The sequence below is a fragment of the Chlorocebus sabaeus genome, chromosome 1 (assembly GCF_047675955.1).
Source record: "Chlorocebus sabaeus isolate Y175 chromosome 1, mChlSab1.0.hap1, whole genome shotgun sequence".
Taxonomy (NCBI): Eukaryota; Metazoa; Chordata; class Mammalia; order Primates; family Cercopithecidae; genus Chlorocebus; species Chlorocebus sabaeus.
Genome location: NC_132904.1, coordinates 17,525,937 through 17,539,692, shown reverse-complemented (window position 1 = coordinate 17,539,692; position 13,756 = coordinate 17,525,937). Strand labels below are relative to the sequence as shown.

General features: G+C 46.5%; 1 protein-coding gene across 1 annotated transcript in view; it reads right to left on the bottom strand.

The window, feature by feature from the left end:
* AGBL2 (AGBL carboxypeptidase 2) overlaps positions 1–13,756 on the bottom strand; it is a 100,952-nt gene that overhangs the window by 26,515 nt on the left and 60,681 nt on the right. Inside the window, 1 exon segment of the mRNA XM_037999326.2 lies at positions 6,497–6,588. Coding sequence (XP_037855254.2) covers positions 6,497–6,588 — 92 coding nt within the window.

Here is a 13,756-nt window from a genome sequence, read left to right as displayed (position 1 = left end):
TTGAGATGGTGTCTCGCTCTGTCACCCAGGCTGGAGTGTAGTGGCGTGATCTCAGCTCACTGCAACCTTCGCCTCCCGGGTTCAAGCAGTTCTCCTGCCTCAGCCTCCCTAGTAGCTGGGATTACAGGCATCTGCCACCACACCCGGCTAATTTTTGTCTTTTTAATAGAGACAGGGTTTCACGATATTGGCCGGGCTGGTCTCAAACTCCTGACCTCGTGATTCACCCACCTTGGCCTTCCAAAGTGCTGGGATTACAGGAGTGAGCCATCGTGCCTGGCCACCTCCCTCTTATTTTCTCCCACATTGTCCCCCGTCGTAGCATTATCACTGAAATTATGTCTCCTCCACTGGAGTGGAAGCTCCATGAGTTCAGGAACCGTGACAGCCTTTGTTCACGGTTGTATTTTCAGTGCCCAGCACGTACAAGGTGCTCAATAAATATTTATTGCACAAGTGAGCAAATACTTCAGTGCCTACCAGTCTACAGGCTATCAGAGGCAAAAGTGAAAAAGGCATTGTCCCTGCTCCTTCAGCCCCAGCTCACGTGTTCTATCAAACAACATTTGGTCAATCTGAGCTTGGAGCAGAATGAAGTACCGCAGGGAAAAGACTTGGATTTGGATCCTGGCTTTTCCACTGCATCCATTTGTCATTTTAGCCTCTTTAATTTCCAGTTTTTGTATCTAAATCTAACACTACTGTCTACCTCTCAGGGTTATTATGAGCATTAAGTGAAGTTGTGCATAGGAAAGGATTTTTTTAAAAACTGTATATTGAAATACAGATGTTTGGCTGGGCACAGTGGCTCACACCTGTAACCCCAACACTTTAGGAGGCCGAGTTGGGTGGATCACCTGAGGTCAGGTGTTCAAGACCAGCCTGACCAACATGGTGAAACCCCATCTGTACTAAAAATACAAAAATTAGCTGGGCATGATGGCAGGTGCCTGTAATCCCAGCTACTCGGGAGGCTGAGGCAGGAGAATCTCTTGAGCCCGGGAGGTGGAGGCTGCAGTGAGCCTCATGCCATTGCACTCCAGCCTGGGCGACAGGGTGAGACTCCATCTCAAAAAAATAAATAAATAAAAAATAAAGTTGTAAGAAACAAGTTGCTTCTAACTGAATCTAGAAACATAAAGCTGAGCCAAAGAGACTATTTAGCAGGGGATCCTTTTTTTTTTTTTTTTTTTTTTTTTTGAGACAGGGTCTCTCTTCGTCACCCAAGTCGGAGTGCAGTGGTGTAATCTCGGCTCACTGCAACCACCACCTCCCGAGCTCAAGCGATCCTCCTACCTCAGTCTCCCAATTAGCTGGGACCACAGGTGTGCACCACCATGCCCAGCTATTTTTTTGTATTTTTAGTAGAGATGGGGGTCTCGGCATGTTGCCCCAGGCTGGTCTCAAACTCTTGAACTCAAGTGATCCACCTGCCTTCCAAAGTGCTGGGATTACAGGTATGAGTCATCACATCTGGTTGGATTCTTTATTCTTGGATTTGTGCACTGATGGTGCCAAATAATATTGCCTTGTCCCACTGATGCTAGTGAGCACAGGGAGGCACAGAGCCTCTTGCCGGGGTGGGTGGTTGGGGCATTCAGTCTGCTCCACAATATTTTCCAATGGTGCAAGGCAGAAGCTGCTGATGGGGTTTTGGTAAGAATCTGCAGAGAATAGGTAACATAACTGAAGTCAGCAGTATAGATAAGGTAAGAGGTGCTATGTACAGCTGCCTAGGCTGTGCACTGCATAACTGAGTGGGGCCAATGACAAAGACTATGATCTGAATGGCATTCCCTGATACAGTTCAGTATGGTGACCCTAAGATGGGTTATATTTGGTGACCCATATTGCAGTGGTGAGAGGAATAACAGAAGTCAAAAGGGGCAGAATTAATCGGGAAGGAAACAGAACTAGAAAAGCATGTCACTGAATTCAAGAGAAAAGTTTGGAAAAAGAAAGGATAGTCAATATGCCAGAAGCTTCCAAGAGGTCAATAATGAAGCCCAGAAGCTGGGCGCGGTGGCTCACACCTGTAATCCCAGCACTTTGGGAGGCTGAGGCGAGCGGATTGTGAGGTCAGGAGATCGAGACCATCCTGGCTAACCCGGTGAAACTCCGTCTCTACTAAAAATACAAAAAATTAGCCAGGTGTGGTGGTGGGCGCCTGTAGTCCCAGCTCCTTGGGAGGCTGAGGCAGGAGAATGGTGTAAACCCAGGAGGCAGAGGTTGCAGTGAGCTGAGATCACGCCACTGCACTCCAGCCTAGGTGACAGAGCGAGACTCTGTCTCAAAAAAAAGACCAGCCTGACCAACATGGAGATACCCCATCTCTACTAAAAAAATTAGCCAGGCGTGATGACACACGCCTGTAGTCCCAGCTACTCAGGAGGCTGAGGCAGGAGAGTCGCTGGAACCCGGGAGGCGGAGGCTGCAGTGAGCTGAGATCATGCCACTGCACTCCAGCCTGGGCAACAAGAGCGAAACTCCGTCTCAAAAAAAAAAAAAAAAAAGCAGCCCAGGGAAGGCTGAATGGATTTACCAGTTAAAAACCTCTTGGGAGCAGGGCACATGCCTGTAATTCCAGCATTTGGGTGGATTGCTTTGAGCTCAGGAGTTTGAGACCAGCCTGGGCAACATGGTGAAACCCCGTCTCTGCAAAAAAGAAAAAAAAAATTATTTGAGCATGGTGACTTGCACCTGTAGTCCCAGCTTTTCAGGAGGCTGAGGTGGGAGTGTTGCTCAAGCCTGGGAAGCGGAAGTTACAGTGAATCGAGATTGTGCCACTATACTCCAGCCTGGGGGACAGAGTAAGACCCTGTCTTGAAGAAAAAAAAAACGTCTCCTGGACTGAGAGGCAGTCTGACTTGGGAGAGAGGTCATGTAATTGTCCAATGGGTTCTTCCTGCCTGCTGCACAGACAAAATCAGTTCACTGAGACGGTGTGTTACAGTAAAGAAAGAGATTAATTAACACAGTGCGGGCCATGCGAAGAACTTAAGCTCAAATCACTCTCCCCAAGGGCTCAGAGGCGAGGGTTTTTCAAGGATGCATTGGTGGGCAGGGGACTCAGGAATGGGGAATGTTGATTGGTTGGAGATGAAATCTTAAGGGTATAGAAAGCGGTCCTTGACAGCCTCTGGATGGAGGCCACAGGACCAGATGTCACGAGTGGTGGGTCTGAGTGGAGTCAATAGCCAGAAATACAGAAGTCTAAAAAACATCTCAAAAAGCCAATTTTAGATTCTATGTTAGTGATGTTATTTCTGCCAGGTATGATGGTTTACGTCTATAATCCCAGTATTTCAGGAGGCAGAGGTGGGAGGATAGTTTGAGACCTGCCTGGGCAACACAGCAAGACCCAATTTTCCACAAAAAGGAGAAAAATAAAAAGACCATTAAAAACCCAAGTAATTGAAAAACGTCACAAAAGGCCAATCTTAAGTGGTACAATAGTGATGTTATCTATAGGAGTAATTGGGAAAGTTACTCCTATATCTTGTGATCGCCAGAATAATGACTGGCTATCATTTAACTGGGCCTGTATCTTAGCAAAATTCAAGCCCCTCTCATAATCCTAACCTGGTCCAAGGCTGTCCAGGCTGGTCTTGAACTTCTGTGCTCAAGCGACCCTCCCCCCTCAGCCTCCCAAAGTGCTGGGATTACAGGCATGAACCACCGTACCCAGCCAGCATATTTTCATTGTATTTATTTTGCCTTATAGGAAGACCTGAGTTCAAGCAGCCTTCTGCTTGGATGAGGTTGTGACACAAGGGTCTTACCAAAGACCCAGATTCTTTCCATCCCTGTGCTCTTCATCCTTAGGCTGGTAGCAAAATAGTTTTGAGCCTCACATGCAGCATTGACAGAGAAAGAAGAGAGAAGGTTTTTTCGTTTTTTTGGTTTTTAGAGACGGAGTTTCACTCTTGTCGCCCAGGCTACAGTGCAATGGCGTGACCTTGGCTCACTGCAACCTCTGCCTCCTGGGTTCAAGCGATTCTCCTGCTTCAGCCTCCCAAGTCGCTGGGATTACAGGTGCTCAACACCCAGCTAATTTTTGTTATTTTTAGTAGAGACGGGGTTTTGCCATGTTGGTCAGGCTGGTCTCGAACTCCCAACCTCAGGTGATCTGCCCACCTCAGCCTCTGAAAGTGCTGGGATTACAGGTGTGAGTCACTGCATCCGGCCTTCAAGAAGGTGTCATTTTTAAAATAGTTCTCTCTTTGTTGGCACACCAAAGCTCATCACAAAATGGCTCTTTTTTTGTTTTTTTTTTTTTGAGATGGAGTCTCATGCTGTTGCCCAGGCTGGAGTGGAATGGCAGGATCTCGGCTCACTGCAACCTCTGCTCCCAGATTCAAGCGATTCTCCTGCCTCTGCCTCTTAAGTAGCTGGGACTACAGGAATGAGCCACCACACCAGGCTAATTTTCTGTATTTTTAGTAGAGACGGGGTTTCACCGTGTTAGCCAAGATGGTCTCGATCTCCTGACCTTGTGATAACGCCCACTTCGGCCTCCCAAAGTGCTGGGATTACAGGCGTGAGCCACCACGCCTGGCCCTCAAAATGGCTCTTTTTGGAGGAAGAAACCTTTTCTCAGAAACCTCCCCAGCAGAATTCTCATGAATAACTGGACAGAAGTGAGTCACCCACCACCACCTAAACCAATGATTGGCTTAGACTAGTGGTTCTCAACAGGGTTAATTTTGGCCCTCAGGGGATATTTATCAAAGTCTTCATTGGGCTTCAAACCCAATACCTCAAAATGTATGGTATTTTGACATACTGAACTGAAAAAGCCTCAAGGTCTCCCTGGCTTTCATCCTCCTACAATCTCTTCCAAAACCTTTATCCTGGCCGGGCACAGTGGCTCACGCCTGTAATCCCACACTTTAGGAGGCCTAGGCAGGAGGATTGTTTGACTCCAGTATTTCAAAACCAGCCTGGGCAACATAGCGACACCCTGTCTCTACAAAAAAATAGAAAAAATAGGCTGGGCACGGTGGCTTATGCCTGTAATCCCAACATTTTGGGAGGCTGAGGTGGGCGAGTCACGAAGTCAGAAGACCTAGAACATCCTGGTTAACGTGGTGAAACCCCATCTCTACAAAAATACAAAAAAATTAGCCGGGCGCGGTGGCGGGCGCCTGTAGTCCCAGCTACTTGGGAGGCTGAGGCAGGAGAATGGCGTGAACCTGGGAGGCGGAGCTTGTAGTGAGCTGAGACCCCGCCACTGCACTCCAGCCTGGGTGACAGAGCGAGACTCTATCTCAAAAAAAAAAAAAGAAAGAAGAAAAAATTAACTGGGCTTGGTGGCATGTGCTTGTAGTCCCAGTGACTCAGGAGGCTGAGGTAGAAAGATTGCCAGGGAGGTCGAAGCTTCAGTGATCCTTGACCATGCCACTGCACTCCAGCCTGGGCAAGAGAGCAAGACCCTGTCTCAGAACAAGAACAAATTCTTCTTCCCCCTCCTATAACCTGTTTTTCTAGGATGGTATATTAGCTTCTGAACCACCTAGAGGGATGGACAATCACTCTGTGATTCACACCATGCTAATGTCAATAAATTTCTATGCCTTTTGTTTTTCCAGTTAATCTGCCTTTTTCGAGTTGATTTTTCAGCAAAACTTCAGAGGATGAAGGAGCTCTCCCTTGAGCCCTACATCTGGAGACATCAGTACTACACTTGTGGAGAAATCCTGTCCTGCCTCAGGATCTGGGCTGCTTGGGAGCCAACCACAATATCTACGAAAGGAAGGGAAGTCCTGACAGCTGGGGTTCTTGGGTTCTTTCCACCAACTTAAGTTCAATTTGTCTTAGAATGACTGAAAAGGGTCACCCAGCTAAGGGGATAGGCAAACTGTCTTTGCTGGCCTTATATTTTCCTCCTGTCCTTCTCAAGGTTCCTAAGGCATATCTAAAACTGTTGTCTTGCTAGGCGCAGTGGCTCACGTCTATAATCCTAGCACTTTGGGAGGCCAAGGTGGGCGGATCACCTGACCTCAGGAGTTCGAGACCAGCCTGGCCAACATAGTGAAACCTTGTCTCTACTAAAATACAAAAAAAAAATTAGCTGGGCATGGTGGCACACGCCTGCAGTCTGAGCTACTCAGGAGGAGGAGGCAGAAGAATCGCTTGAACCCAGGAGGCGGAGGTTGTGTTCAGCCGAGATCAAGTCACTGCACTCCAGCTTGGGCGACAGAGTGAGACTCTGTCTCCAAAAATCAATCAATAATAAAAAATAAAAAATAAAACTGTTATCTTGGATGTAAAACGGTTCCTTAGAGAGAACATCCTTTATAAAGTATAGTTCCCCTGCATAGTTTCAGGAGAAGCCCATCTCTTTTGCATAAAATCTGTGTGCTTTAGAGATTTATTTTCAAATATCTCAGCTTGGGATCCATATTTGGAAAGTGTTTTCCCCTTTCCTTTTCAAGAATAGCAAATTTTTCTGGTTTGGCTAGGGTTCCTCTAGCCTTTCGACATACTTTCCTACCTTTGCTCTCTGGAGAAGTCTGAAGAATGACAAAGGCCATGTTGCCTGGCAGTACAGTCATGGACACTGTCTTTGGATTCCAATCCTGAGAACTGGAGGAAAGGCAAAAATCATTCTCCTTCTTAGCATCAGTCCTTGTTTTCTTTTCTTTTCTTTTCTTTTTTTTTTTGAGAGACAGAGTTTTGCTCTTGTTGTCCAGGCTGGAGTGCAATGGCGTGATCTGGGCTCACCACAGCCTCCACCTCCTGGGTTCAAGCAATTCTCCTGCCTCAGCCTCCTGAGTAGCTGGGATTACAGGCATGTGCCACCACACGCGGCTAATTTTGTACTTCTAGTAGAGATGAGGTTTTCTCCAGGTTGGTCAGGCTGCTCTTGAACTCCCGACCTCAGGTAATCCGCCTGCCTCGGCCTCCCAAAGTGCTGGGATTACAGTCGTGAGTCACAGTGCCCAGCCTCAGTCCTTGTTTTCAACACAGACTTAGGATCTCCCACAGGACACTGGGGCACCTTAAGTCTTATTTTGCCAAAGGTGCAAATGATGCCACCCTTCTATATGCCCTGGCCTTATGAAGTGTGTGGTTTATTTCTTTAGTACTCCCTGACCGGTTTCCAGAATGGACCTCAGTGATCTCATTTTCAAAATATCATATTTTTTTTTTGTAATAACATATTTTTTTTGAGATGGAGTCTTGCTTTGTTGTCCAGGCTGGAGTGCAGTGGCACAATCTCGGCTCGTCACAACCTCCACCTCCTGGGTTCAAGTGATTCTCCCGCCTCAGCCTCCTGAGTAGCTGGGACTACAGGTGTGTGCCACCATGCCCGGCTAATTTTTGTATTTTTAGTAGAAACATGGTTTCACTATGTTGGCCAGGCTGGTCTTGAACTCCTGACCTCCTGACCTCGTGACCCGCCCACCTCGGCCTCCCAAAGTGCTGGGATTACAGGCATAAGCCACTGCGCCTGGTCTATTTTTTTGTAATATTTAAGTGCTGTTAATTTCCTTTTGTGCTGTGACATATTACCACAAACTTAGTGGGTTAAAACAACACACATTTATTATCATACCATGGAGGTCAGAAATCTGAAATGAGTCTTTATTTTTTCTTTTTTTGAGATGGAGTCTCATTCTGTCGCCCAGGCTGGAGTGCAGTGGCATGATCTCAGCTCACTGCAACCTCCATCTCCCTGGTTCAAGCAATTCTTCTGCCTCAGCCACCTGAGTAGCTGGGATTACAGGCATACAGCACCACACCTGGCTAATTTTTGTAGTTTTACTAGAGAGAGGGTTTCACCATGTTGGCCAGGCTGGTCTCGAACTCCTAGGCTCAAGCAATCCTCCCACCTCAGCCTCCCAAAGTGCTGGGATTACAGGCATGAGCCACTGCACCCAGCCTGAAATGAGTCTTTTTTTTTTTTTCGATGGAGTTTTGCTCTGTCACCCAGTCTGGAGTGCAGTGGCGCAATCTCAGTTTACTGCAACCTCTGCTTCCTGGGTTCAAGTAATTCTCCTGCCTCAGCCTCCCGAGTAGCTGGGATTACAGGGGCCTGCCACCATGCCTGGCTAATTTTTGTATTTTTAGTAGAGATGGGATTTCACCATTTTGGCCGGGCTCGTTTTGAACTCCAGACCTCAGGTGATCTACCCGACTTGGCCTCCCAAAGTCTGGGATTACAGGCATAAGCCTCCATGCCTGGCCTGAAATGAATCTTAAAGGGTTAAAATCAAGGTGTTGCCAAGGCGCTATTCATACTTCTTCAGTTTCCAGAGGAGAAACTGTGTCTTTCCCTTTTCAAGCTTCCAGAGGCCATCTGCATTCCTTGGCTTCTGGCCACTTCCTCCACCTTCAAAGGGCATCAGTTCAACCTTTTCTGTCTTCATGATAGAGGCAGGAGGCAGACAAACGCCTGGGCATATAGGGAAGGGTCCTTGGTGAAAACCCCACCTTCAAACCTAAAACAGCCTAAAGGCCAAAAGACTGGATTGCTGGTCCCAGATGAAACCTGCAACCCTCAGGGAGATCTTCTGCCCTTGTTTGCTCACCCTTTTCCTATTGATTCTCTCTGAATAATGCCTTTTAACCAATTGAATGTTGCCTTTTCTGATACTACCCATGGCTTGTGTGGGCATGCCCAAATGCGCACTGAGGGATCAGGATGGAGCTACTAGGATTTCCTGCCGTATGCTGGGGAGGAGCCTCGCCTCTTCCGCTCATGTATGGGAGCCCTGGTATTCAGTTGTGAAGTGGAAACCTTTTTGTAGGATCCCTCTCTTTGCTGAAAACTTTTCCTTCGTTTAATAAATTCTGTTCTATTCTTCAGTGTGGCCACATGCCTAATTTTTCCTGGTCATGAGACAAGAACTCGGATTTAGCTGAACTAAGGAGCATAAATCCTGCATCATTCACATGTCCTTTTTCTGAGTCTGATCCTCCTGCCTCCCTTTTATAAAGACCCTTATGCCCAACTGGTTATAAATCAGGGTTTCCACAGTCTTCTCCTAAGGTTTGATAATTTGCTAGTGTAAACTAAAAATAAAACCCCTGATATAGTTTGGACATTTACCCCTGCCCAAATGTCATGTTGAATTATGACTGTGGATGCTGGAGGTGCAGCCTGGCAAGAGGTGTTTGGATCATGCGGGAGGATCCCTCATGGCTTGGTGCTGTCTTCATGACAGTTGAGACCTCACGAGAGCACGAGAGCTGGTCATTTAAAAGTCTGGGACACCTCCCCTCTCCCTCTCTAAATCCTGCTTTTGCTATGTGATGTGCGTGCCCCTCCTTCACCTTCCTACATGATTGTAAGCTCCCTGAGACTTCCCTGGAAGCTGAGCAGATGCCAGCATCATGCTTCCTGTAAAGCCTGCAGAACTGAGCCAATCAAACCTCTTTTATTTTTTTGAGACAGAGTTTCGCTCTTGTTGCCCAGGCTGGAGTGCAATGGCACCATTTCAGCTCACTGCCACCTCTGCCTCCCCAGTTCAAGCGATTCTTCTGCCTTAGTAGAGATGGGGTTTCACCATGTTGGTCAGGCTGGTCTCAAACTCCTGACCTCAGCTGATCCACCGACCTCGGCCTCCCAAAGTGCTGGGATTACAGGCATAAGCCACCATGCCCAGCCTATCTAGCACCTTTTAAAAGTCTAAGTAGGAAACATTTGCCACCTATTGCCTCTAAGGGTGGCCACCTATGAGACTTCATCTACATAATAAGAACTTTTATTCCAGATCTCTTTATATAATAACTCTTTCAACCAATTGCCAATCAGAAAATCTTTGAATCCACTTATGACCTGGAAGCACTTCCCCCTCCCCACTTTGAGTTGTCCTGCTTTTCTGGACCAATGTATACCTCACATTTTGTTGTTGTTGTTGTTGTTGTTGTTGAGACAGTCTTGCTCTGTTGCCCAGGCAGAGTGCAGTGGTGTGATCTTGGCTCACTGCAGCTTTCACCTCCCGGGTTCAAGTGATTCTCCTGCCTCTACCTCCCAAGTAGCTGGGACTACAGGCACGTGCCACCATGCCCAGCTAATTTTTTGCATTTTAGTAGAGACAGGGTTTGGCCATGTTGGCCAGACTGGTCTCACACTCCTGGCTTCAAGCAATCCTCCCATCTCAGCTTCCCAAATTGTTGGGATTACAGGCATGAGCCACTGAGCCGGCACTCCATATGTATTGATTGATATCTGCCTGTAACTTCTGTCCCCCTAATATTAAGCTGTAATGCAACCATCTTGGGCACATGTGGCTGTGAACCACATAAGGACCTCCTGAGGCTGTGTCATGGTCCTCACATTTGGCTCAGAATACATCCCTTCAAATACTACATAGAGTTTGGCTCTTTTTGTCAACACTAGAATGGTTTGCAGAACTTAGGAAGACACTATTTATTTATTTTTTTGAGACAGAGTCTCACTCTGTCACCCAGGCTGCAGTGCAATGGCGTGATCTCGGCTCACTGCAACTTCTGCATCCTGGATTAAAGCAATTCTCCTGCCTCAGCCTCTGAAGTAGCTGGGATTACAGGCACGCACCACCATGGCTGGCTGATTTTTGTATTTTTGTAGAGATGGGGTTTCTCCATATTGGTCAGGCTGGTCTCGAACTCCCGACCTCAGGTGATCTGCCTGCCTTGGCCTCCCAAAGTGCTGGTATTACAGGCGTGAGTCACTGTGCCCAGCCCAAACCTCTTCTTTATGAACTACCCAGGCTCAAGTTATTTCTTTTACTTTTCTTTCTTTTTTTTTTTTTGAGACAGAGTCTCGCTCTGTTGCCCAGGCTCGAGTGCAGTGGCGTGATCTTCACTCACTGCACCTTCCACCTCCTGCCACCACGCCTGGCTAATTTTTGTATTTTTAGTAGAGACGGGGGTTTCATCATATTGGCCAGGCTGATCTCGATCTCCTAACCTCTTGATCTGCCCACCTTGGCTTCCCAAAGTGCTGGGATTACAGGTGTGAGCCACTGTGCCCAGCCTGTGCTTTTAAAATATTTATTTATTCACAACTGATCAGAAGGCATGTTCTTTTTTTTTTTTGAGATGAAGTCTTGCTCTTGTCACCCAGGCTGGAGTGCAATGGTGTGATCTCAGCTCACCACAACCTCCACCTCCCAGGTTCAAGTGATTCTCCTGCCTCAGCCTCCCGAGTAGCTGAGATTACAGGCAACTGTCCCTACGCCCAGCTAATTTTTGTATTTTTAGTAAAGACGGGTTTCACCATGTTGGCCAGTCTGGTCTTGAACTCCTGACCTCAGGCTATACGCCCACCTGGGTCTCCCAAAGTGCTAGAATTACAGGTGTGAGCCACGGTGCCCAGCCTGCATGTTCTTTCTTTAAATATGGGAGAAGCCTGGCATGTTTTAAGGCCACAGCGAAGTTGCTGGTAGGGAGGGAGAAAGACAGAGGGTAAAGCAATGCAGAAAGTTTGGGAAGATAAAGTAGAGAGATTGAATTGAAGCATAAGGTGGAGAGATTAGCCTTAAACCCAAAGTTGGGCACTTTTTTCCTCTAAGAACAAAGAAAAAAGGGCGGGTGTGGTGGCTCACACCTGCAATCCCAGCACCTTTGGAGGCTGAGATAGACAGATCACTTGAGGTCAGGAGTTCAAGATCAGACTGGCCAACATGGTGAAACCCTGTCTCTACTGAAAATACCTAAATTAGCCAGGCATGGTGGCACGTGGCTGTAATCCCAACTACCTGGGAGGCTGAGGCATAAGAATCACTTGAACCTCGGAGGCGGAAGAAGCAGTGAGCGGAGATGTTGCCATTGCACTCCAGCCTGGGTGACAGAGCAAAACTGTCTCAAAAAAATAGAATAAAGGAACGGAATGGAAGTAAAGGCGGACAAGAGTGATGCCAGCTCACCACTCCTGAGTGCTTTCTGTGTGTAGAGCACTCTACTCAGTGCACTATGTACATTTTCTTGTCCAGTCCTCCCAACAATTCTGAAAAGTGGGTCTTGTTTGTATTCCCATTTTACAGATGAGGAAATTGAATCTTTGAGAGGTCATAAAGCCTAAGGTCATAAAGCTATGGAGTCAGACTTTGAACCCAGGCATCCTGATGCCAGAGTCTAGATTCTTTTTGGCAGAATGTTCCTTATTTTGGTTTTGTCTGATGCTTTTTCATGATTAGATTCAAGGTATGCATTTCCAACCAGAATACTACTTAAGTGATGTGTTCGTCTCAGGCTTTCCATCAGAGGGCACACAATGTCCATCTGCCCCTAAACAATCACACGGTTAAGGTGGTGTCCAATTGCCCCATTATACGATCACTACTTTTTCCCTTCTGACTAATAAGCAATCTGAGTGGAGACACTTTAAAACCATGCAAATATCTTGCTCCTCAAGTTTCCTCCTAAATTTTGCATCCATAGGTACTTCTTGCCTGATCCATTTTACTACAATAATTGCAAAATAATGAATTCCCAATTGCAGCACTCCTCCTACATTCACCATCAACCTCAGCTTCATTCTTCTTAAATAAGAGCCCTCTTCCTCTCTTTCTCTCTCATGATAAGAACTCATGATTCCTATTTTTTCAGTGGGTTATAATTTCAATGGGTTAATGTCCTTCACCATTTTGGTGCCTAATATCCCAGATTTGGCCAGTGGGAGCTCCTTCAAGTTGGTTCCTTTATCCTGTGACATGCCTCCAGCACTTTTTTACTTTTTGACATAACGCAATGTTTCAGGCTCCTCATCTCATATCTACATTGCCCCAGACATTTCTCTAATGAACCCTGATTCCTTTTAGTGAGGATTATATTAGAGACCAAGATCTCAGTGCAAAATGTTCTTATTGCTAATGGGATGTATTTGATTTTAGCCCTTTTTAGCAGATAGAGCTGAATACACATACACACATTATCTACATATATGAATATGCATACACACATGCACATATATACTTGTGTATACATACATATGTATGTTCAGACATATACCTGTTTTAGAAATCATGAGTTCTGGCCAGGTGTGGTGGCTCATGCCTATAATACCAGCACTTTGGGAGGCTGAAGCGGGTGGAGTTCTGACATCAGGAGTTCAAGACCAGCCTGGCCAACATGATGAAACCCCATCTCTACTAAAAATACAAAAAAAAAAAAAAAAAAAAAAAAAAATTAGCCGGGCGTGGTGGTGGGCGCCTGTAATCCCAGCTACTTGGGAGGCTGAGGCAGGAGAATCACTTGAACCCAGGAGGTGGAGGTTGCAGTGAGCTGAGATGGCACCATTGCACTCCAGCCTGGGCAACAAGAGCAAAACTCCTTCTCAAAAAAAAAAAAAGAAAAGAAAAGAAATAACGAGTTATTGGCTTTTAACAACACCAACACATTTACTCATTTTTTCAAGCATATAATATGTCTAAAATGTTTCAGAATTGATTTGCCAATGCCATTACATAAACAAACCTACCAAAGAGACTTAATAATTTGTTTGAAGTTATCTTCCCACCCCAGCCTCACAGGAGCCTAGCTTCTGAACCAGTCTTGACTAGTATGGCTGTTTGCTGGGAGGAAGGTGGCAGCAGAGAGGGAACACAAGACTTGAAATGGAGGTGTGAAATAGCCACGGAAGGGGAAAGGTGTGGGACTTTCGGTTTCAGAAGCAGAAGATAAATTTCCAAGGCTGGAGGAGATACTTGTGTGCTGGCCCAGGTCCACTCGATGGCATATTTTCCTGAAGCCATCTTAGCAGCCTGGGTACAGTAGAGAAGACAGATGGCTGGGATGGCTGGCTGATCCAAAGTTGGGGAAC